Source organism: Balearica regulorum, chromosome 1, assembly GCF_011004875.1.
Source record: "Balearica regulorum gibbericeps isolate bBalReg1 chromosome 1, bBalReg1.pri, whole genome shotgun sequence".
NCBI classification, from domain to species: domain Eukaryota; kingdom Metazoa; phylum Chordata; class Aves; order Gruiformes; family Gruidae; genus Balearica; species Balearica regulorum.
The window spans coordinates 85,346,169-85,372,345 of NC_046184.1; the positions used below are offsets into that span (position 1 = coordinate 85,346,169).

Below are 26,177 nucleotides of genomic sequence, written 5' to 3' on the forward strand. Positions count from 1 at the left end.
GAGCAAAGCAAGCAAGGCAGGCCTGGGGATGGTACTTACGATGTTATAGGTAGAGATAGGTAGTTATTCTGTCAAGAATACAGATCATCAGTTAAGTCCATAATCATGAGGCAGGCTCAAAGTCAAGCCAGGAATAAAAGTCATCAAGCCAGGGTCAGGATCAGATCACATGAAAGAAACCAGGGTCAGACACAGTCCCATGCTTCTCTTTCCTCTTCCCTCCTGTCTCTTTGCTCTGCTGGACACTTTTCTCCTGTCTGTTATGCAGCAATGAAATTAAGGAAGAAAAATGAGACATTGTCACAGTACACAGCATACCCAGAGAACAACCAAAGTGCAGCATTTCAGGGCGAACAAGTCTGAGTAGAGCCAGCATGGGAAGAGAGAAAGCAAGATAGGCAACAGTCAGGGAGGAAGTGTGTTGAGAAATGGGGAAATTGGCCAAATGCATGAGTTAGAAAATGAGGGAAGAGACAACCAATGGAAGAAAGACACACTTGTAACAAGAGGATGGGAAAGATTGTGTTCAGAAAAGAAGAAAATTTAAAAAATCCTCCAGGTATCAAACCGCAGGAGTCCAGATTCCAGTCCCCAGTTCTTCCAATGCCTTGCTTCTCTGTACCTCATTTCCCCTTGTAAAATAGCCATAATGATGGTCTGCCTTTCCTGGATGACCACTTACTACCCTGCTGCAATTGCATGCACTTAGTACAGCAAAGGGGGAGAAGTTTAGGCCAGGTTTGCACACTCATATCCATACACATCAAGAAACCACACTTGGGAATTATGAGGATGCTATGGGGAGGCTGAGCATAGAGGAATATATGCTGAATGAGGAAGAACAGAAACAAGAAAAGGACAAGGGAAGCAGAGAGTGGGAAGGGGTGTGAATGAAAAGCTGCTTAGTATGAAGGAGAAAATGGATACACAGTAGGGGTGAAATGGAGTTGAAATTTTAGAAAGCAAGGAGAGAAAAGAGGGAGGGAAGCAGAGGTGAAAAGGATCTGAGTATAAAAGAAGAGAACAAGAAGAAAGATTATGTTATCCCAACCCATCCGCAGTTACAGGCTGGGAGCAAATGGAGGAAACATTTGTGGCCTTGTCAACAGGGGAAGGAATGGATGTGATTGACATGGTGCAGCACAAGGACTCACAGAGACTGAGGAATTCAGCAATGAAGGATCTGCTGTTGGATCTGGCTCTTTCCCTGAACATTGGCAGCATTGCACTCCTTTTTTTATGGGTGAGATAAAGCATGAAATAATTTCTATGGTCATGGATGATAACAATTTGAACATCTGCCTCTGTTTCATGATCACCTACTGGGCAGCATGGCTTCTCTTCACCAACCACATCCCAGGGAACTTGCAACACTGAGCACAACGGCAAGAATCTTGTGCACATATTGAAAATGTTTCCTTCTCTCCTTGAGAAACACAATAAATTCTCAGTCCAAGACTCATGCAATTTTTTTTCTAAGCCAGAACTCCATTCTTGCACTTCCCATATGTTCTTTGTATAAAAACATCATAGTTAGTAACAAACAAGAATTGATTCAACTCACCAACCTCAAGGGTGACCCTGTCTTTTGAATAGAATATTCATAAGTTTTTCATACATTGTAAGAACAAGAAAAACTTGTATATTCCAGGGAACTGTCCCCCCCATACACTTAACAAGATAGATACAAGAAAAGTTAAGGAGTTCTCAAAATGCAGACTGTCAATAGCTTTTGCTTTTTCTACACATTATAAATAAGCCAAGTAGTCCCAGCACACTGAAATAACTTCTATATTACACTCAAGGTCTGGTACAATGTTAATTGCTATTAGCATGTAAAAGAAAGACAGTCTGGACATGCTGCTGGGACAAAACTGATTAAACATGTGGAGGAAGAGTATACAGTGTTTAAATAGTAAAGATAAGCACAAGCCCAGTGTTGTTATTTTTTATCAAATTATTTTGAGGTATTATTATTTATTACTTGTGAAGTTCAGCTAAGAACTCCAGTCATGCTGGGAACAGTACAAATACAGAAGAAAGAAACAGGCCTGGTGATAAAGAGCTTGCAATCAAAGTAATTTTTTTCTCTGAAGCAAACACTTTATTAATATTTTATTTAATTAATGAAAACAAAATCTTTGAACAGTCTGTTCCTGGAAAATATTTTGCTGCATTGGTCAACACTTGGAAAGGATTAACACAGTTATTAGGATTTTCACAATTCTTACAAAGCTTACATTGATAAGGGATGTTTCCACTGGCCATCACCTATTTCACAATCCCCTAGCAGCCAATATAATAAGTAAAATAAAAATGCTTCCATAATGAAGAACGGTTTGCAGAGTATGCAAAAGGTAGGAGTATTTTGTATACTTACTAACTTTGGCAGATTTTACAACATTGGTATAATTTTTCTAATTATCAGAACCTGAAATTGATGTAATTATTAGATTGCTCTTGAGATTGTGCTTTAAGCACTTCCTCTGCTACCCTAAAATATATTACTTCTTACTGTCTTTTTCCTCTAAAGTAAATTAATACCTAAAATTCAATTTCAAGTAGGAAGTAAAATCCTACATCAGCTCTACTCCTCTATTCAGATGGTAAATATTTACAAATGTAGGGATGAGAGAACTTTTAGGGATGAGAGGACCAAGTTCAGGATCCAGAGAAGTTCTTGGAATTCTAACTGTTCAGTCTTCAGAGACATCTAGAAGCCCTTGTGACTGTCCCATACTCCACCTTCAACCATACCCTCATCCCTAAATAGAGACTAAAAAAAGAGAATCAAAGAAGAAAGATAATCTGTTCTCAGCTCACAATCGCCCTCCCATCAATGAGGATGCTTTCCTCTTTTGTCTCTCAGGAGTTTTGCTGATGAAATTAAAAACGGAACAGGGAAGCCTTCAGTAACCTTCATTATTAAGTGACCTAGAATCTAGAACCTAGAAGCTGGAGCCACTGAGTCTTTCCTGTTACCTATCTCCATTTATTGGCAGAAGAAAAGAAGAGGATTCTTCCCTCTCTGGTAACTTACCTGTGTGGGTTGCAGGTAACCCATACAATTTCCCTAAGAGCCAATCTTATATGAACAAGTCTTAGCTTATTGCCCTCTCCATTCATCATGACTGTGAGGCTGCTGTAGTAGACAGGGAAGTGCACTGACCAGAGGGACTAATATTGTAACAGTCCTTCTGTTTACAACTCCTCAGAAGTTCTTGCCTACTAGAGACTGGCCAGTCATCTTGCTACCTTGGAACTTGCCAAACTCGCATCTGGGACAGAGTGCTGAGAGCAGTAGGAGGAGACCCTCTTCCCTTATGAGCTCAGTTTAAGAATTTTGCTACCATCAACTGCTGAGGAAAAGATAACAAGAAAAGGAAGGTAGAGGAGTGAATGAGAGCGCCATGTCACCCTAGGGGCCCTGAGAAGATGGTCATACTTTCATGGATCAGGCCTTCCTCTCCCTGGGGTCGTATCTCTCTTCCTCCTTTTCCATGCAGATTACCAGATGTGGCACTTGTTTTCTGGATTCATTGGCGATCCACTGGAACAGTGGAAGTGCTTAGCAAAGTCCTGGCTATTGCTGACAGGCCCACAGACACGAAGTGGCAAGGGACTGTGCGGATCTGTGTTCAGAGACAACTCTAGTTTCTCAGGATCCTGGTGTCCACACATTGCCTGAAAGGAAGCAAAATAGAAGTCAACTTGGCTGAAAGTCCTCATGTGAACAAGACTTGAGTCTTCTCATGCATCTGCACACGTGACTCAGGCTGCTAGAGTAAACAAGGAAACACACTTACATGGGTGCCAACAATGTTCAGATCTTTTCCTTCACCACCACAAGTTCTATTTTCCCTTTCCCTAAAATCCTCTGTCCCAATTTCCCTATCTGACAAGCCATCTGCTCTTTTTCTATACTGCGTAGTCCAGAACACAGGGAGTTTAGACCACCTTGGAGTTTAGGCTCATGCAACCTTGGAGTCCATCTAAAATAATGGTATAGATGTAGTCTCAGTGTCTAGATTCAGCTTCTTAAGCAAAAGCAATGAGTGTTCATCAAGAAAGGAGAGCACTTGCACAACATCCCGTTACTACTCGAGAGACTGGGGGAAAGGTTAAGTGACTTTACTGGTGTTAAACTGGCAATCTAAGTTTTTACTCTTGTGATTTCAGTCTTTATTCATTAACAAATGATGCAGTAGTTGCCAGACAGCCTCTGAAATGCAAATCTTGCCACCAAGACCCAATAATCTGTCATTTCAGAACTGCTTTTCTACACACTGCTCTGACCTAATGTCAATACCTGCACAAAACTTTTCCCTTTGTACAATTGCAGTGACTTAGAAGGGTATGACTTTTCTGAGCACAGAAATCCAGTAAAGTATCATGAGGAACTCAACTGCACAACAGTGCACAACTGCACATCTTTGCACAAATCCTGTCACCAGGTTCCCACAGAAATCTTGAACTATGTGTGCAGGTACTTCTAGTTCTTTATCTCTAATATCTTTCTTTCACTATCAGTCACTCAGAATGACATGACATTTAGTTATTCACCATGACAGAGAGGCGGATGAAGGAAGGGATGGACAGATACATGCCTTTTCCACTAAAATTCCACTTTCCGTGTGTAAGATTGCTCACAACAGCAAAAAAGTACTCAGAAGTTGGCAATGAAGCATGCTTTCCCTGACGCAATTTGTCTGCTACAACTTAATTTTAGTAGATTTCAGAACTTTGTAAAAGATATATTTGCAGACAGGCCTTTTGTTACCTTTGAGATCCATAACAGGTTAGGGGCCCTATATATGAATTTTAGCTTTCTGAATAAGATTCTGGATCTCTCAGAAACATCAGTCATTCCCAGTTCTGTGAAGAGGGGGAAAAGTGATTGAATATTGAGAAAGACAAACTGTAATAATGTGGAAGACAATGGAGAGTGAGAGAGACATATGACTAGCCTAGAATTCATTACATGAGCAAAACTGAGGTAGAAAAGCTGGTCACGTGAAAGTCCAGTCTTAGGTAAATCCTTCTCTTCTTTGTGCTTTTTCAGCCAATTCTTATAGGCCTGTGGAGAGAGAAAATTAATAATAAAAAAATCCCCCTTCAGATAGCGTCCCAAAACCATGTCTTCTGTCAATGAAATAAATCAATCTAATATATATTTAATAACTTAGCAAGTTTGTATCTCTCTCTCCTCACCCTGAGGCTCTGAAGACCTCACTTTGAGGCTCTGCTGGCCATTCCCCTAGTAACTCTAAGACAGGAGAATAACAACATGAGTCCTTTCCTTCCCATTTCAGACACTACCACACACATCATCATAAGAGAAGATGTAGTGATTGCACTATGAAAGAATGAAAATTTCATAGAGAGTGACAAATATTTGAATAAACATTAAAAGACTCTACCTCCCAACATTCTTCATTCAAGAATGTAATAAGTACCATCTGAGACCTAGAGATCTCAGAGCACCCTGCACTCAGTAATTAATTAAACTGCTGAACTACTGCATGAGGAAATAAAAAATTCTCTCTAGACTAAAGTATTGCTGAAAACATCATTATGGGGTCATTTTACCACCACACAGAATTCTGGTTTCTATGTCAGCTTAGTTCCTCAGATATAACATAGACATATAAATAACAACATACTTCTGTATGCATGACATAAATGGGGAAGTAAAGAAAGGCCCACCCCAGAATTGGTGAGGGGGAGAAGCGGTCTTACATGGAAGTAGTGAGATTATGAGCAAAGCTTTGTGAGGAATCTATGTCTGGAATAGCAGAGGACATGCAGGGCACACGCTGCACTAGCACAGGCGTGCAAGAAATCTGGAACTGGAGCAGCATGTAGGAGAGGGATGCAGCAGAGCAATCTTGTGGCATGTCGGCTGAGTTGTGTGGTGAAACTATGAGATTAGAGAAGTAAGTACACTACAATACCTGGTAAGCAATGGCGAGCCCTCCAGTGTCAGCTGTATTCTCCAAGAGTGTAAAAGTACCATTGACCTTAAAGTCATAGCTTTCATACTGTTCAACCAAGCAGTCTATAGACTTCTGTAGTGCACTCCCGTTGCATGTAGGGCATCCTCCAGGCAGCACTGTGGGGAAAAAAAAAATCATAGAAAATAAGGGTATTTCTGGCATTCACTTTTATTCCTCAAAAATAACTGAGTCTTCTTAGTAGTCAGCATGGCCTGGAATGGGTTTTCCTTAGCTTCATCTACCTTAATAATACATGTATACATTGATACAGGGACCAGGATGTAAGATCCTCTGAGGGGAAGTACCAGTGGGGACCTAGAAGAGTAAACAAAGACATCACAGGTGGTACCCACCATAACCATAGAATACGTGAAGAAGTTCATGCGCCATGAAGAACCCGATGGCTCCAAAGTTCACAGCACTGAAAAATAAATAAACATGAAAAGAATGCTTTTGAAAAGAAAAAGAGGGCATTCTTTATAGCCACTGAGCACAACTGTGGGCTGAACAGGAGCATTCTACTCTGAGAGCACTTTCTATTTATTTTCTCTCAGATGCAGTCCACTGTAAAAATGCAACTACAACTGTAAAATTACTCTAACAATGCTTAAAGTTGTACCATGGGCTTCATTAAAGTATTCGTAGCTAATAATCCATCATAATAATGAAGAGTCTATGAATGAGCTTCTGCCTTTATTAACTCTAATGACATGTATTGTTGTTGAGATATGTCCTTATTTACCCATTACTGGCTGAACTGTTGCACAAACAGTATCTGCAATGGTAATCACACAAAAGCAAGATGGTTGGAGAAGCAATCTTGCAACAGTTGTTTAGTGAAAAATGATAAATAAAACTAGCAAGGCAAATTAAAATCATTAATTACTCTGGTCTAGCATTGGTGATCTCACGACAAGCAAGAGTTTGTACTAGAGACCTTCAGCAGTTCTTTCCAATCAGAATGTCTATGATTCTATGCAATGAATTTACAAGTAGTCACACAAGTAAGAGTACACTCAAAATGCATTTCCACAATATGAAATTATGGGCTCATTTTTTTTCTTCACATGCACTGATTAATACTGCTGAAGCATGAAATTGTAGTAGATCATTATTACATCACTGGGAACTCAGTAGGAAGTGACAAGAACTCATCTTCTCTTAGAAATGCTCTTTCAGCAGCTCTGCAACTGATAACTTATAATTGTTGCCCAGAGAAGTTGTGGATGCCTCACCATTGGAAGCGGTCAAGGTCAGGTTGGACGGGGCTTTGAGCAACCCGATCTAGTGAAAGATGTCCCTGCTCATGGCAAGGTGGTTGGAATAGCTATCTTTAAAGGTCCTTTCCAACCCAAACCATTCAATGATTCTGTAACAGTTGTACTGCTTTGCTGACTTCTTATTTTAAAAATTATCCTTACAGTCACCTGAATTGGCTTTTGTCAGTAAAGTTTAAACTAACACTGAATACAAAAGGAGTAAGAAGCAGTAGACATTTTTTCAGAGAGGAAGAATATGATAAGTGACAGCCCGTAGCACTGGGAAAAAAAAAAATTTCTATTATTCTTTTGAGGTGTCCTGTTCTTCATGCTATAATGAATTCATGAAATATGCAAGCACTAGAAGATGTCATATAGCTAGTGGTAGGAGATCACCATGGAGAAAATAATTGCTTTTAACTGAAACATGTTTCTTTCAAACTTCAGCCTCTTGCCACAGTGTGAGCTTATCTTTCAGTACAATGGGATTAGGAGAAGTATCTATCATTATCATGCCAAAAAAAAGGACATAAAATAATATTTTTACAGTCAACTGTTTTAAGTGCTTTTAATATCAGAAAAATATTTCTTAATAGGTCTGTTCCCTATGCTGAAAGAACCCAACTATAAAAGTATGGTCTACAGAAGTGTCATTGTTGCAGAGGAAGACTCAGAATTAAAAATGTATTTGCTTATTACAGAAGGTTTCTTTATAAAAAGAAAGAGAAGAACTGTGTTTGATCCATTTGAAAAAGACTTCTGACAAGAAGTTGCTCTGTGAGGCTCCTATTTGCTCTGGGTTAGATTTCTCTGGGTTAGATTTCAGGAATTCTTGGAATCTAGAGAATGAGGGGCAAAGGTGAAATATCTTCTTTGCAGTTAACCTGCATGAGACTTCTGCCTCTTCGCTCTGGAGTAGTATACTTGGCTTAGCTTAGTTTCACCTAGATTCTGATTTTGCTCCAGCAGAGCCAATAATCACACTCTTTCAGAATTCATAAGGCAGTATCTATCTGGCTTTAGGAAAAGCTATTTTTCTCCCTTTAGTGTGTCTCTCTGGGATGCAGTAAGAAAAAGAGGTTAAAGACAGACCCATTAAGATTCTTCCTGGAAACATGGTGCAGTCAAGGGACTACCTTCAGCTTCCACCTTTGCAGCCCCTTCATACCTGGGAAACTCCATGTGGAAAAAAGGGCTGCGGAACATTCCAGCAGGAAAGACCACCATGTTGTGCCTTATTGAGTAGTATGAATGCACAGTCCAGGGGGACACATGCCAGCTAGAAACAGAAAAAGAGAAATGAGAGAATGTATTAATTCCTTATCTCATATCTTGCTCCTTTCTTCCACTGGGCTTGCAAAAATGGTCTGCTCAGTACAACTCTTCATACAGCAGCAGCAAATGATTAAATTCACATTATCTAGAGTTAAAGATGTTTAAAATAAACCTTCACTTGTTTACAGACAGTCAGAGATAGTAGCTTAGCTTTCGTATGCATTATTCACCCTCACAACTTCTCTGTCAAGTAAGTCAGGATTAGCAACCTCCTGTGAACTCCTGCATAGAATACTCTTCAGGTGGTGTAGCATGCCTGTCAATGCTGCCTGCTTTCTGAAGCATCCTATGTCCTGCCTTTGAGGTGACCCTGGCAGCATCCACATCATCACAGTGTTTTGCTGTTTGCTTTGCAGCTAAGTACAGGAGAACCAGCTATCTCCCTTACTCAAGGGCTCATGGGCAAAAAAGGTTATTTTTTCAGGGGTCTGGAGCTCCTCAAGGGTGGGTTTTTTTTGGTAGCATGAGCTCAGGCTGAATACAAGACAGGCTGCCCGATTCAAGGCTTTTTTAAGCAGGATGCAGAAATGCAGCCTTGCAGTAAAGAAGGACAGCAGCATCTTGTCTTGCACTAGGAGAAGTGTCGCTGGCAGGTCAAGAGAGGTGATTATGCCCCTCTATTCAGGACTGGTTAAAACACATCTGGAGGTACTGTGTCCATTCTGCCCCTTCCTCCCCATCCCATCTCTCCCCACCCCCACCTGCCCTCTCCCTCCTTCCCCAGTTAAAGAGAGATATAGATATACAATTGGACACAGTCCTGAGTGACCTGATCTAGCTGATCTTGCTTTGAGCAGGAGGGTGGGACTAGGTGATCTCCACAGGTCCCTTCCAACCTCAGTTAGTCCACGAGCGTGTTCTTCTGTTAGATTTTTCAGATCAGTATCTGACACTTACTTATCCTGTGAGTGATGTTGAAGGAGTTTCAAGTAGGAATTTTCCCTCAGTACTTTCAAGCAAGCCACCACATTGAGGAAAAAACTGTCTTCATTTATCTCCAACTGAGGAAAGAGACAGGCAATGTGACTGTCATAGGGCATGAGTTAGGGATGAATTGGACAGTATGAGAAAAAGAAGAGTCCCACAGGTCCAGAAAAAAAGGTTAATCAAAAGACAAATCAATGGCATACTTGTATGTGTTTCTCTCCCAGTTCTAAAGACCTTAAATTCAAGATATGACAGGAATGTTATCTGCAAGCCAAACAGAACATACAAGCAGGTCACAACCAATCTCTGCCAGACACTCTAAATAAAAGACAGCACAGGCAACAATATAGAAGCAATAGATGAAGGATCTCTGGGCCTATATGTTCTCAGAAAATGAATAGCAGGAAACATGCATTGCTCCAGAAGTCACAACCTCTTTAGCAGCAGACAAGATAGCAGTTGGTACAGATAAACTGCCAATAATGAGGCAGGCATGTTTACATTATATGGCTCACATTCTGATATTCCAGGTTCACTTTGGCAGTCTGGAGTATGTGAGCTGGATAGCCGATCTCTACTTGTAGTTTGGAAACCTAAAATCATAATAAACAAATGAACAAAAAGAAATATGATCAATAGGAGGCTTTACATCATGTAAGTCCTTTTTAAACTCTATTTCTAAGCAACCTAAATACAATCTGTGAATCAGCCCTTCAAAATGACAGCTACTCTGTTTCAATAAGTCATCATCTCTCTCCTTTCTTAACTCAATGGCCTGAGGCCTAATGTTCTACTCTTCTTTTTCTTTGTAGCATTATTTTCTGGCATTCGGCTTTATAGTTTTTAACCTCTCTAGGTGTATAAAACTGAATTGTATTTCAATACAATTAATTCAGAGTATCCATGGACAAACACTGAGCCTCTCTATGCCTACATATCAATATATGATTGCACGTGCATAACGGCACTTATAAAACCACCTACAATTTTCAGTGTTTATAAGAAATCTATTTATTGTGTGCCTGTAGAAGCAGGTAGAAATATGTGAAAGTGAAGGGCCTTCCATTCCTTCTCCAAAGGCTTCAGAGAAAGGAAGGCCTCAGTAACTGCAGCCTTCTGCACACACCAAGACTTTAGCCTCTTGGCGAGTCTGTTCATCCATCCACTCAAAATGATCCAGTTGGCCATAGAGGGCATCTTGGATCTCAGAGAACATCTGCTCAGCCTGCCATGAAGAAAAGAAGGCACGATCAGAAATGCAGAAAAACATCGTTCAGGCTTAGCTACCATCTTCCCATGTTCCAGTAATGCAACCACAGAATAATTTGGGGAAATTTCCTCTTATTGTGATGAAAGAGATTTCAGTTTCTACAATGATTGAGGCTTAAGTTAGTTGGCATCTAGTGGTTCCTCACAGGGCTCACCATTCTCTCACACACACCTTTTCATCTTGCCTCTCACTGTAACTAAGAGGGAAACATAATTCTTTTTCATTTAATCTCTGTTGCAATACTAATGGACCAAAGGATTACCCCACTTCTTGAGTGAAATGAAAATACAATATCCACAAGTATTTCATGCTGGCGTCTCCTTTTCCAAAGTTATGGCAATCTGAGTCTCTCCTTCACAAAAATACGTTTTGTTCATTCAGCTTTGTGCTTCACTGCACATAGTCTTAGTTTTCCCATTAATTTTTCCTGGGGTTATTCACTCTTGTCACTTTATGCACTGCCAACTCTTTATAAAACCTGATGCCTACACTACATTCCCTCAAAAGAAGAAGGAACTCTGATCATCATAGAAAAAAAAAAAGAAATCTTTTCCACACTGCTGGCAGGTGTTCCTTTTACTGTGGATCCACTCAGAATGTTTTGGCATTGATTTGTTTTTGTACAACTGGTCATATGATGGCTTAATGGCTTTGCAATTGAAAATCTTATTTAAATATGTCAGATTAGTGATGAATACTGTTAATACTAACTGTCATTCCAGGAAGCACACTGAGATTGCATGTATTTGTAGGGCTGTCATAGGTATTGGTGCTGCACACATTACTTTGCTAACAGTTGAGATAAAGATAATAACTGGTATTTATGCATTGATTATTCTAACAATGACAGCAATGTCTTGTTCTGACATCTTTCATTCCCAAAAAAGGAGGGGAAGTGCGTAAGTACAGGAATATGTAAAAAGGTATAAAACCTACACATGATTTTGCTGCCTTGATGTGGTCTTAAGTTGGCATGTCAAAAAAAGAAAGAGATGAAGTTGAGCTCTGCTTGGGGGTTAAGAGAATGAATACCTACTAGTTCCTTGGTCTGCTGAGGGAAAATTTCTTGCACAATCATCTGCGCTAGAACTGGCTCAAAGAAAGAACTGGTATCAGTCAAGCACTTCCTCCAGCGCTCAGCTGGGATCTGCAAGAGTAGAGAAAGACATAAAGACACATGAGAGTGAGGTCAAAGATAGGAAGAAAGAAAAAAGATATGTAAACATCCAGTCAGTAGCATATATGCTGTCATCTAAAAATGACAGCAGTGAATGATAAGTAATGTAGTTCCATTTAAGCTACCTCAGAAAATTTAAATGAAGTAAAACATTGATTTCCTTATGATTTGTTCCACTTACTTTCACACAAGATGAAGATTCATATGATAGCTGAGACAAATACATAGAATAAAGGTGACTATCCATATATTGTTCCCTACCCCATGATACAGTGCGCTTAGCTCTCTGAAATTTTGTGTGTCACATCTGCTCCCATATTTCTTTGAGAAAAGGGAAGCATTTAATGGCCTAATGAGAGTAGTTTTCCTCCACAAATATAAGAAACTCCATCCAGGTAAGGCATCAAGAGAACATCCAGAAGGCGTGTCCTAGGGTGTTCAGCTGCTGTGAAGGCTGAAGATGATGTTAAAGGCTAACTCACCATTCTAGATCCCATTTTTCCATACAGAATCTTAGATAGGTCCAGGCGTGCATCTTGGAATCGACTGTCAAGGGCTGGGGAGAGAGTCCCAACCAGACAAACAATCATATAAATGTGAAGGACCCTGTAGGAAAATGACATTTAAAAATACATCCACTATAAACAGAGCTGTGGCAAGTGTCAGAGGAATAATTTGAGGGAGAGGAACCCTGGTAACCTGAACAATGATAACAAAGTACTTTGAATGGGCTACACCTGGGGCTTTCAAAGGAGAATGATTTGACATGAATCAACCAAAGAAACTCTCTCCCCAGAACACGGTAAAGACTCAAGGGGTAATTGCCTGCTGGGGCACAGAATTCTTTATGGGAAGCAGGAGAAAGAGCATTTTTAGGACTGAGTGAAACTTACTATAGAATATTTTGAGGGGTCTGTGGGATTCTGTGAGACCTATTATGGGATGTTTATGGAAAGAACCAAAGGCAGGAAAAGGGAAGAATCGTGGTGGATTGGGGGGGACCACACATGGGAAAATGGAGAGTAAAGGTGGTAAGAGGCAATGGTTGACCGTAAACTTGTTGCTTGGCAGGACGTCTGTCTGACTGAGCCCTGCACATGGTCATCAGAATCTGTTCTATCTTATTAAATGCTGTTCCTAAGTAACATTCTACTCTGGGGGGGGGGGGGGTATAGGACTGGATACTGGAGAGACAAGGAGAGTTAACTACTGGAGGGACTTTGGTTCAAGCTAGCTGCTGGAGAGAGCAGGGATCTGAGAGTTGGCTATTGGAAAGACTAGAGGTTTGGACCAGCTACTGGAGAGATCTGCTTGTATGTGTGTGTTTGTAACAGAAAGAGACCAGAGTACCAGCAACCAAAGTAGATCCACAAGACTCAGGGTCTCATATATCCAGATGCCAGAAGCTGTGGTGGGGATCTGGGGCCAGCTTCTCGACAGACTGACTATCTAAGAACAGCTATTGGAGTGATCCATATTGTGTGTGTACATATATATATTTCACTAGTATAGACCAATCCTGATCAGCTAGAGAGGAGAAATAGGATCAGGCTGTCTGAGCTGTTCATGTTTGTATGAGTGCTATGGGTGGGTGGGTGCCAGTAAAGGCATTGTGTTCCATCTCTGTTGATCTGTGTGACACACACACACACACACACACACACACACACACATATATGCGCATACATGAGGAAGCCTGTTGGGAACATATGCTAAGCCTTGGTACTGGCTAAACCTGTATAGAGCCACAGCAGCCTTGCAATTGTTAGGCTACAGGATTCAACAGCCTTTAACACAGACCTCTTTAATTTATGGTATCTGAAGTTAATATTTCTTTTGGCATGAACAGCTACAACCATAGATACTGACTCCTACCTTTCCTTCTGCCATTGTTCGATGAGCTGTGACATGCCTTTTAAGTAATCCATGTCATGCACTACAATTGGCTGAGAGAGGTTCATTGGCATAGGATGGAAAACAGCCTGGAGACATGACAGCCAGTCAATAGCAGGTGCCTTTTCCTAGAAGTAAACCAAAGCTTACATGCTGAACTATGAATCTAAATTGACTGACAAGAAATAATAGGGAAACTGGGATAGTTTCTCTAATATTATTAAGAGATACAAGTTTAACTGGTTTTATTATGTAAGTATTGATGATAGTAGAAAAGAAGAATTTACTTTTTTAATTGAATTAGCACTGGGGAGGGGAGAGAGTTGTGGGCCTGAAAAATCCAACTGCTGTCAATAAAAGACCGTAAGTTAATAGGTTATTTAAAGGTCAACAGACTCCAATGGTAAGTTGCAAGGGAATGGCATCTAAACAGAGTATCTCATACCTCTTTTGATCCAGATATTCAAAATGTGAATGTCACATGTAATTGTGTTGCTCAAGTTCTAAGGCATAGATACCTGTAGCTCCCTAATGGTAGTGCGAAAGAACAGCATTCCCCTCTGCCGTCTTTCCTGCAGTGGGGTGACAACTTGCTGGAGGTTGGAGATGAAGGACAAGGTAAGGGAAAAGGAATCAGGGGGACCATCCTGTGGCCCTCCAAGTAGGCCCCCCAGCTTCTTCAAATATGAGAGATACACACGGAGAACCTGCAATACAGAGCATATGACCAGTGGGAGAAACATAACTGATAATTAGCCACTCCATCCATCCATCCATCTTGACCATATGAGCTTCAATCTTTCAAAACCACTGCAGGCCAATTCCTAAAACTGTTGTCTTCACTGCAATATCCTTATGTGATTCTTCATGCAGAATACAGTTTGCCAAGTACAGCTCCTCTCTCAGTGATGAACACTGAATTCCCAAAAGGTTGTTTTTGTCCCAGCTTACAATTACATTAAATTCCAGAATCATTTTAGAGATGTAAGCCTGCCATCTCTGAAGTCAAAGGAGAGAGATGTAGTGACATAATGAGCCAGAATTTTTTGATGGAGAGAAAATGCCAGCTTCTTGCTTCTATGTTCATGAGGTATCAAAGGAATGCTTGTGTTTGTTAGACAGGCTTATTTTTTTGGGGACTCTTCTGAAAGTGTCAAACTGAGAAAATGAAATCAACTCAGTTTTTATAAAGTTCAGAAAAATGACTGAGGTGTGACGAAATTAATTTTGTTGCAATAACTGCCAAGGGCAAGGACCTTGTTTCCCCAGCTTAGATTAAAATATTTTAAAATAACTTTTAAAATGCTAGATGCCCCTTCCCAATACACAAATTTTAAGTTATAAAGCCTTACTTTGGACAAGAATTTTTTTTTTAAACATTCATTCAAGGTGAAACCTAGAGGGAAGCCCAGGTTCATATTACTTAGCAAATACAAATAAAAACATTCTGTTTCTACACAAGAAGTGTAGACCTAGTATGTAAAAATGGGTTACATTTTACAAATTCTCTTTCTGGAAAAGTAGAGAGTTTTGTAAAGAATTCCTTCTGGAGACATTTTGAGAGGTCACTGACCGTAACCCATGGAAACAGACCACTCTGAACCAGGAGGCAATTCAAGGAGATCCCTACACCAAATAGCTATTTTTACCTTTCTTCAGTCTCTGATATGTTACCTCAAGATAATTTTTCTCTTTGAATTTACTCTCAGGTGGCATCTCAAACTCAGGATGGTCAATCTGCAAAAAGGAGTAAAGAAAAAACATCTTGCTGTTCCCAAAAACACTGGAAACGTGAGGATATGGTCAACCAGTTTTGTTAACCTCTGTGTCACAGAATGAAATGTTAATAAATTGCTTTTACTTTTGGAAAAAGTTTTCTAAGTAATTTTTTGGATCTGTCATATTCTCCAGCTCATTTACAAGCTCATTACAAATCTGCAGTGACTGATGCACAAATGTAAAAGACATTGTTAAATATTTCTACGTAGTGCACTGGCTTTGGCTGGGATAGAGTTAACTTTCTTCATAGTAGCTAGTATGGGGCTGTGTTTTGGATTTCTGCTGAAAACACTGTTGATAACACAGGGGTGTTTTAGTTACTGCTGAGCAGTGCTTACACAGAGCCAAGGCCTTTTCTGCTTCTCACACTGCCCCACCAGCGAGAGGGCTGGGAGTGCACAAGGAGCTGGGAGGGGACACAACCAGGACAGCTGACCCCAACTGACCAAAGGTATATTCCATGCCATAGGACATCATGCTCAGCAGTAGAAGTGGGGGGTGAAGGAGGTTGGCCAGGGCTGCCATTGCTTGCGAACTGACGGGGCAATGGTGGGTTGGTGGTGAGCAAATGGGGGTTTTGAATCACTTCTTTCTTTCTTTCTTTTTTAAATTATTAAACTGTCTTTTAGACAGTTAAGAATTAATTTATTAGAATTATTAGAATGATTTATTATTTATCAGAATTATTTATTAGAATTATTAGAATTTATTAGAATTATTAAACTACCTTTTATATTTTCACACTTTTACCCTTCTGATTTTCTCCCTCATCCCACTGGGTGGGGAGGTGAATGAGTGGCTGTGTGGTGCTTAGCAGCCTACCAGGTTTAAACCACAACAGTAAGCTGCAAAATTCATAGTACATGATGTGTATTAAACACTTAGTACTTAGAAGCCATTATTGTACTAGTCATACCCATGAACATAAGAAGAACCAGACCCTTCCATGGTGAAGTACAATCTACACTGTTGGGCAGAAGAGATTAGAGAATGTAAGCAATTTATTCTTCCTTATCTGCTTATTTTCGAGAAATAAGTGCTTTTTATGTTATAAAATCAAGAAGTTTTCTGAAATTTAGGAAAACTTTTTTCAGAGAAGAACATAGGCTTAACTTGAGCAACCCTGGGTCTCATGGGCTATGTAACTGACTCTTTATTTCCAGTGCTTCCTGATAATTTTCTTTCTTTAGTTCACTCACCTGAATAATATTGGTCTTGAGGTCAAAAGGACTAGGTCCCACATGGACTCTGAAAAAGGGAAAGGTGTTGTATCTGCCCATGAGAGTTTGAAGAGTTTCATTAAAATCTTTTGCTTTCCCCACACCTGTGATATTCCATCCACCAACCTAGGGAGGGAAGCAGCATGACAGGAGGTGAGAAAAACTTGTTTGATCATGTTTACAAAATATTTTTTTCACTCCTACAAGCTCAGTCATTATGACACCTGAGAAGCAACAAGGCAAATAACAAGAGGGGAAACTCATGAAGATTTCTACGTACCTTGTTGCCTTTAAAATGACCTTTCGCTTTCACAATGAATTGCAAAATGACACAGGGAAAAGGAATTATAGTTATCAACAGAACAAGGTGTACAGGAAAAAAGCAGGAGAAGAAGGAGAAAGAGTTCTCATTTTTCTAAAGCCATCCAGAAGGACAACCAGGGATCAGGGCTTACAGGTCCCACCTCCCTGCCAAGCAGATTCGCAGGTGGGCCTGCAGGTGGACCACAGGTGGGTCCTTCTGCTGGAAGGTTCTGCATCGTCCTTGGAGACAGGGCGTAAATGTACAGCCCTCCCCAGCACTGAGAGGAGTCTCCCAGAATGGAAAGAGAAGCATTTTCCTCTTTAAACAAGCTTCCCTGAAGCCTGTAGTAGTGGATGGCCATCAGAGCTCAGACACAAAAATGTCACCCATTTTGCAAGATGTTCCCTGGTGTGTTAGTTGGATCCTATTGAACTGAGCTTCTGACATTAAAAATGATCCCTCTTTGCAGACTTGGTTGTTATACAGTCCTAAAGTAATATGTATGGTCGTGAGGATAGATTCAGGTACCTTATGTCAGAAAATCAAATCTTGAAACAGCATGTAAAGCTAGAAGATTTATCACTTAGAAGTTGTGCTGTGAACCATGAGCTTATTTCAGGGCCAGATGCTAGCAAAATTCCATCATGTAGGACCATATGACCCTAACTTCACACTTTCCTTTTTCCTGCAGGAATTATCTTCTGGAGGGAGAGGAAATAGTGCAAACACTCACCTGATTTAGGAGGTTCTTCAGTGGTTCAATCCCTTGAGATTCTATCTGTTGGGTATCCATGCAGGAGCGATAAAACTGGATTGCCTTCTCCTTAGCTGAGCCTCTTATCCCAAACTGTGGGCCCTCTGAGGAAACAAAATAGATGAAAAACTACAAAAGTGGCAAAAAAAAATTTGAGGCAATATTAAAGCAGAGAAAAGTTGTACAAAAATATCACACTGCACTTTGATTCAGAACAATTTAGTAAATATATCCACACTTCCCACAGTCACTCAAAAAAAGAGACCTTCTAGTGCCATGACTCTTCCTATTTGCATCGAAACAGGAACACAACAGGAAAGTTGTGCATATCTAAGCTTCAGTCCCACATGGAGTCAGGACACATGACCAGAGTGCACATTCAGACAATAGCAAAAAGGGTCTAATTTTAAAAGGCAACAGGAAAATGGTTTTGGTTGCTGTCAGAATTTTAAAGTGTGACTTTCATCTGTTACGCTTGTCAAGGGGAACTAAAATGTTTAAAATGCGGCTATTGTAATATGACATGCTCAAGAATAAATCTGTACCAGTAATGATAGAAGAAAAAAGAGACTGGACTGAGTCCCTGTTGGGATGACTGTGCACTCAGTTACTAGTATTCTCAGCTCTGACAGAGGAAGATGCTGAAGGTAACACACCAATCACCTGTCCCTACCTAAAAGGCTTTTCAGGATCAACTGGTTTTCTTCCAACAACACATCAAATACATTTAGTGATTCTTCTGTGGTTCTGCTTGAGTGTTTGCGTTCCCAGCTGCCACAGGCATATTTGTAGAAATCCTCACAGGGGTCTACAGTGTCATTCCTAGAATTCAGGAGTCTGGCCAATAGTGTAAGACCCAGCTCGGCATCACAGGATCCTGGGCAGGAAGCAAATAGGAGAGAACTGAGCAGTGACAGTGGAGAGTGAGAACAACACCGAACAAAAAAATTAGGAGTTATCTGTAGGACATTTCCTCTGAAAGATTTATTTTTGGTACAAACATCTTTGCATGCAGAGTGTTGAATTCCTTGTAAATTTTTGCTGAATATGTGTTCTGTCTTTCACTTCACAGGAAGATTGCCTTTGCACTTTATAAAGGAGATTCTTTAAATAAAGGACAGGTTATCAGTCCGGAGGTGGTGTCCTCTGTTCATGCTATCTAGGCAGTCACAGGTTGGATTATTCTGCCTTCTCAGTGTATTTTCTCTGAATCAGCCAAATTTGGCCAAATGATAAACAAGGAGCAACTGATGGGGTCAATGCATGAAGCAAAAGAAGGACATAGCACAGAGAAAGTAAGTAGATAAGTTTAAAATGTGGAGGGAGATGTTCAAGCATGGGAAACATTTCTCAGCAATGGTATTTATTAAAACAGGACAAAGACTTTCTAGTACATCTTGCTTTGATCTACAACTCCCTTATCTAAACTGCTGCGAATCACTGGGTATGTGTTCTCAATTTGGTTCAGTGTCTTGTATCAACATCAGATCAGATCAATTATTTTCTGAAATAAGCCACTTGTAAATCAAAGTAAGACTTTCCATACTATGGTTTCAACAGTTGATGTGGGAGGAGGTAGGCAGAGTGGAAACAGACAAGATCTAAACTAACAGTTTTTCCTTGGTCTCTGTAGTGAACGGCCTCCAACACATAACAGGGACTGAAGAAAAATACTAGATGAAGAGTCAATAATGTTTATTTTGGAGCAGGGAATATCTGTATCCACCAATATAAATGCATCTTCAGTACTGAGCATTCTATATGCATAAACATTTACAAGGGCCATTCTGCAGATAGTTGTTTAGGAAATTCAAAAGGCAAATTAATATTTCTGGTCTGTGCTCACAGCTCCCCCATCAGGAAGAGACTATGACTTTTCTTTCTACACTATGACTGCACTGGTCTGTGCTAGAAAACTAGGACTAGACTTATTAAGTTAGAGATGGAAAGGTGGAGGAGGAGCTCCATATGTCAGATTCAGTCCAGTCTCCTGGAGGTGACTACAGACAGAGCGAGACACAATGATGAGATGCAAGACAATATAATGATCCTCTCCCTCAAAACCAGGCCCAGGCACATTAAATGGCAGGCAGAGGAGGAGGAGAAGTGTGGGGATCTCTTCCTACTATGACCCAAGGAAGAGGCAGAACAGTGTATCTTTTTTACAACTGGTGTTATGCTTCTTTGAGATTCTGAAGTCTAATTCTTAACATAGATGCTAAGCCTAACAGACAATGGATGCAGATAGGAGAGAAAGGGGTCTTAAAAATGGGGTGGATAAGGAAGCAGGGAAAAGGTTATCCCATATTATACCTAGACCACAAGTCATCATGATGTAGGTGATAAGCAGTGTAAAGCCAAGGAGAGTACTGAGAAGTGTACACAGAAGTAGGCTTTTCCCCTGAAGGCATTGTTCTTTCTTTGCACCTGTTCTCAGCTCCTGGTCACAGGTCTAAAGAGAGAAAAATGAGACAAACAGAAAAAATAAAGAAAGAAAAAATCATATTAAAGTTGTCACTGGTCAAATACTCCATCTTTGACTGAATCTAATAGAAAATCACTCACAGGACTACTGCCAGAATACCACAGTCATCCAAGTCATCTATGTGACTGTACTCCCTGGGGCTTTCTCACCTCCTTCTTTTCCCAGTCTTTTCCAGCTACAGCTGTTGCACAGTGTTATGAGTTATGCATCAAAAAGCCATCTTGCCATGAGGAGGCCTGTCCCTCCATAGTTCCTTCTGGTTTATGGAATCACCTTGATATACCTCCTGAAGATATCAAAGCCTTTTTAAGCCCAAAAAGCTAGTTACAGGATGGTTAGGGCTGGTGGTTCTGTTACAGTCTGGCAACCTGAGCACTAATTTCAGATCTCTCCTCAAGAAATAACTCTTGCATCCTAAGCCCTCTAGTCCAGTTCAAGTGGGAGAAAAGATTTGCCTTATTCGAAAAAATTGCAGTAAACTGTAAGTCACAAAGAGCTTGTATACAGACAGGTTTTCTCTCACTTAAATTTAGTTGTGTTCATAATCGAAGTGTGTCTTTTTAGTCAGTGGATAAGGCCGTCACCTTATGAGTACAGCTATTTTAGACATCTGCTGAAGCATCCTCCAGAGTTACCTTTTTCTCCATTGACTGCAAAGGAAGCTAGATGACTATTTTCAGGTACACCTCTAACATCTACCTGAATAAAGTTAGATAAAATGACATTTACTCTGTGTGTCCACTGCTTCTATGTACTTTGATGTACATGAGACTGGAGAACAGCAGATTACAAGAGAACAGACATGGGAATGGATGCTGGTAATATAAGGAAAGGGAAAGAACTGAAAAAAATTAAAAGTGGAATGACAGAATAAGAACATACAGTCAGAAAAAGGAGGCAGAAGGGAAAAAAAACATAAGATAATGGAAAACCTAGGAGGAAGAGGGATAGAGAAGAAATAGTATAGCAAGCAAGGAGTAAATCTCGTAGATGTGAAAGCTGATGGAAGTGCTGTTTTGAGAATCTTACCTGCCAGTGTCAGGGCCTGGCCTGCACTGTCCCCACAGCCTCAAGTTTAGCACCTTGTGCTTAAGCCTTTCTCTGATAAAAGAAAGCTGTTTGGCAAACCTTGACAGGGCTTGGAGCTCTTTGAGAAAAAGCTAGAAGCAGCCTTGGTGGAGATGCCCACTTCTTCATTTGGGAGCTGCTTTTTGCAGCTCTCATGCATGATCTCCATCCAAGCTACGCTGCAGCAGCAGCCATGCCTACCTATGGCTGGCTATGTACCCCTGGATCCTGACCTTAACCTACAGACTTGATTCTGCAGGTTTGACCTCGGACCTGCATCCTCACAATGAATTTACCTGGCAATCTACACTCTTGGTTGACCGTGGCTACTGTCACCAGACCTGCTTTACCCCCCTCATTCCCGTATTGTGGGGATGCACCCCTTGCTGGTAGAGTCATCACTTCCTGACTGTCTTGTCATGATCCTCAGGTTCTAGATTGTCTTCCCTTGTCTGCCCTTGCTGCTCCCTGACATGCAGCAGCTAAACTGCATTTGTCGCCATGCTCAGTATCTATCTTCTTTGCCACAAAACCAGAAAACATAGATCCTTACAAAAAAACACAAGAAGAAATGCAGCAAAATCCTACAAGAATTAAGTACTTCACCTGAGAAAAGGCTAAGGAAATGAATGAGTCTGCTGTTAATCCTCTTGCCTAGTATACTATGTACAATTCCTACAAAAACATTAAAGGAAAACACAGAAAGAAAACAGATCTCATAATTTTATATCTTTCCAATGTGCATTTTATTCAATCATTAACAGAAGCCTCTCAAAAGTATATGTCAGCTTGTTTGACTCATGGAAGCTGCTAACAAGGGTTAAATGCCTAACTGCTTTTCTCCCTTTAAAATCTAATTCTCATGACTTCTTTAGGCAGATTACAGAATAACTAAATGGAGAGCAAGTACATACAAGTGAATCCTGGCATTAAAAGGTGCTAGATACAGAACATGATCATACTGGCAAAGTACAGTGTAGGAAATATAAAGGAGGAAATCCCAATTCCTTTCATATGCCCCTGTAGTGAAACACTTTAGTTTTAACTCCTCAAGTAGCAAGTGTTACGACCTAACAGTATGGCAGATAAGTGAGCGGAAAAGATTTGTTTGGCTGAAAAGGAAGAAGAAAAAGTATTCTTCAATCTGGCCTATTCCTACTATGAAATATTTATAATTTTGCAATTTTTTTGGTCTCATGTTATCAGAGGACATCTGTTTCTCTCTTTCAAGTACTATATGGCATGGCTGTGGAGATAGTAACAAGAAATTGGTATTTCAAGACCATCACAGCAATTTCTGCCAAACTTCTGGTTAACCATAGGTCTGTTATCGGGCCTATATATTATGTTCCTTTTGAAATGGAAAATGCATCAAATTACAGATTTTAAAAAATCTATATGAGAACTAGCCTGTCCTCCTCAAGACTCCAAAAGGAAACAACTACAGAAGTACCTGGTTGAGAACAGTATACCCCAAAAAATAGCTTACCCCAAAAGGAGAGGCAGAGGAGTGGAAATTGTTTGTGTACTGTTACTTAGAAACTGGATTAAGGTCTGTGTTATGTGAGCCATAAGGATAAAAAGTGCTTTTCAAACACTTCACTGTCCATAAGGAATGTCTTTCAAATTTTGCCTGTTACTGGAGCTGGATTTGAGAGAACTTGTGGACCTACATAAACATAGAAAAAAAGAGGAGGGCAGTCATGCTTAGTTGTCCCTTGTATCTTTTTCATGACAACAGCTTAAAGAAATCTAGACAAATATCTGCTCTTCCACTACTCTTATAAAGCTAATGACCTGGGCAATATACCTGTCAGATTCTTTATCTAGTATGAACTTCACTTTTATGCCACAAATGGACTACGTGGTTCACAAACACTGAAATACAAAGCCCTACCTAATTCAGTGATTCTTGGTCAAGGAAGTGTGGATTTAACTACATGGAACTGGAGATGGCATATAAAAACTTTCAGGCCACAGGGTGCAGGAACATTACATAGCTTGCAGGAAGCACTTTATTGTGGTGCTGGGTTGCCTGCTCCATATAAAGAGACAAGTTAATAGTTTGAACAAGCCTGTGGAAAAGGATAAAGAGCCTTTAATCTCTGATAGAGTTTTTCCATATGAACTTCACTTATAAGTAAGTGAGAAGAATGATTAATATTTGCATGAAGTTGAAGATGAATGCAATTTCCAGTACAGTTTCTATTCTTTCATGCTTTTCTTTTAAGAATGTGCAAGTGCTCAAATTTAAATGGCTTCACTGTAGCTAAGTGAGATCAAATGCCTGTAAAATCACTAAAAGCTGACTTCTAATTGTCCTCAATTATAAAATGAATAATTTTGAATGTATATAGTACATGAATCATCTGATTAAAATGTGAGCAAGACTTAGGCTAGCAGAATCTTGACAGGTTCTGTTATCACTAAAGCAAGAACTGTTTGATGCAACTAAATCAGCCAAAGAATTTGATTTTCCTTCAGCATCTCCTTCTTTCTGTGAGCCATTCCTGAATTCTGCAGGGAGGTTGAAGTTCCCCTGCCTAATTCTTCCTCACCTTGCATCTTCCCAATGTTTACTGCTGTTGCAGAAAAAAAAGCATCTAATTTTTATGAAAATGTAGTAAATTAAAATAAAGACATCAAAGGCAAGGAGAACTGGAGCTATTTTTCATAACTATTTGCCAGGCAGCTGAGGGATACTGTTTTTCAGTCAGTAGATTATTCATGAATATCTGACTTTTTGGCTGTTACCCAAATTGTGTTTATCACATTAGCCACGTGGATGACATGTTTTCAGACTAATGCCCCAATACTCACAAAAACTTCAACAATTTCTTAAATTTATCTTTTGTCAGCAAATCACTTAAGCACATAAATTGAGCACATTAAATGCCATTTGAGAAATAATATTTTAGCCTGTGTTCAAAATATAGTACCTGCTAACATGCGAAACTGAACATAAAGTTTGCTGAATTATATTTTGGACTACTAAAAGTTTGAAGCATAACCATGGCCAATAACTATTTAAAGTTATTGTTGTCTGATCTTTATCACATGGAAATATGAGAATGGATATACAAACCAAATGTTTATGCAAATTTTTCAGCCAGAAAAATGGAGACAAAGTAAATAAAGTGACTGTTTGCATTACAGCCAGAGATCTTGGAACATTGAACAGCTCTCCACATAACAAAACATGCACATTTCTTTTTTTATATTTTTTAGTTACCTAGAAAGCTTTATTTATCTCTACTGTCCTTAAATGTTTTGTACATTTTAGCAGCCCTGAGCTAACAGTTCAGTTCAGAGTGATTTGTCTGTAAATATGCAATTAACTTTATTAGTTATTTGCATAAGACATCAAATCAGGAAAAGGACATTGCACTACCTGGGGAGAATTAGGCTTACCATGTCATTCTCACATTCAGAAAACTATGATGTGTTTACCCACAATTATTTGGGGGGGGGGGGAAACTGCATGTTTCTGCATAAGTAATTTCTTAGAATTATTTGTTGAAAAAATTGGGATACAATAAAAGATGCAAATAATAATATTGATAATAATATTAATATTACTACTACTACTACTACTACTACTACTTATTGGTCAGTGCTTCCAACAGATCTGAATACAGTCTCAGAATGGCCATTAGGATGACTAACAGGAAGGGTAAGAACCCCCAAATCCTCACACCACGTCACACATCATTAATTCTGAGATATGGACAAGTCCCTTCTGGATACAAACTGTCAAAAACTCAACTGCTGCAGTTCCCTCAGGCAATAAGCAACGTCGCTGTGGCAGAGGAAGAAAAAGAGAGGGGTGCAATGAAGGGTCAAGAGACTGCAAGACAGACCCATTTCCTTACCTCTGGAAGAGTCCTCATGCTTGTCACTGAGCAGGCTTTGTTCCTGTAGTTACCAGAGTTGACAACTCTGTTTACTTGTTTACTATCAGTCTTCTGTGCCAAGACACACTACTAAGTTCAGAGACAATCTCTTCTTCCCAGCGTGGCTATTGCTCTGGGGAGGAGAAAAGAGAGGAAAAGCTCTGAGAAAAACACCCTTAGAAAACATGGGAGGGAAGGAAATGGATGCATTTCTGCAACTTTCCACCCACCTTCCTTTCCTAGCACCTCTACTTCACAAAAAAAAAAAAATCTCTATTTTGTTCCTTTCTGCCTCTCCCTGTGACATATGTGTTTTTCTGTCTCTTGAAGCTCCACTGAAATCTTTTTGAACAGAAATATGTGATTCTCTATCTCCCCCAGCGTCTTCTCAACTATTTGCTGCTTCGCTTCTTTCCAACAGCCTGACTATCCTGCCCACCCAACAAGCCTGTTTTGGTCTGATATTCTCACTGCTACTAGCCTGTTTGAACCTGCTGCTCTGGGGCCTGGAGGCCTCTGCCTGTTCCAAGATAGCGTGGGTTATGGATCCTAGTGCTCCTCCGCCCGCAGAAGCAAGGCCAATATATGCTGACGTTCTTTTTGCTCGCTCTCATCTGCATCCAAAAGTCCATTCAAGGGCTGAACACAAATCCACTTCTGATTCTTTTTTCTTTTGCACTGAGGCATAAAAGAAATCATTCATTAACGATTCTGTTTACAGCTGTTGGTTGCTTCTCAGATAAGGGCCAGCCTGTGTGTCTTTACTTCCTGTGTGTCTTTACTTGCATATTGGAAAGACTTGAGAGGGAAGTTTCTC

The 26,177-nt window shown here is 40.0% G+C and overlaps 1 protein-coding gene across 6 annotated transcripts; it reads right to left on the minus strand.

Annotated features, from left to right (window-relative positions):
- Positions 1–1,939: 1,939 nt before the first annotated feature.
- KEL (Kell metallo-endopeptidase (Kell blood group)) lies at positions 1,940–25,679 on the minus strand. Of its 6 annotated transcripts, XR_012837155.1 has the most exons (20): positions 25,591–25,679; positions 25,340–25,493; positions 20,228–20,366; positions 18,588–18,791; positions 17,894–18,018; positions 16,836–16,982; positions 15,532–15,594; positions 14,376–14,564; positions 13,840–13,985; positions 12,447–12,570; positions 11,824–11,934; positions 10,644–10,742; positions 10,033–10,110; positions 9,488–9,591; positions 8,424–8,534; positions 6,350–6,417; positions 5,955–6,112; positions 4,982–5,077; positions 4,781–4,875; positions 3,638–3,684 (listed from the first exon to the last, which is right to left on the minus strand). XR_012837155.1 is itself a non-coding variant. In XM_010300730.2 (19 exons), the coding sequence occupies exons 2-19, from the start codon at positions 25,355–25,357 to the stop codon at positions 3,508–3,510; spliced, it is 2,157 nt and encodes a 718-aa protein (XP_010299032.1). In that variant the 5' UTR covers positions 25,358–25,493; positions 25,591–25,679; the 3' UTR covers positions 1,940–3,507. The 6 variants fall into 6 exon arrangements, 5 of the variants coding, with proteins under 5 accessions (XP_010299032.1, XP_075618996.1, XP_075619023.1 ...); XM_010300730.2 differs by lacking the exon at positions 4,781–4,875 and having other exon boundaries at positions 1,940–3,684; XM_075762881.1 differs by having other exon boundaries at positions 3,370–3,684; positions 4,781–5,077.
- Between the last annotated feature and the right edge of the window lie 498 nt (positions 25,680–26,177).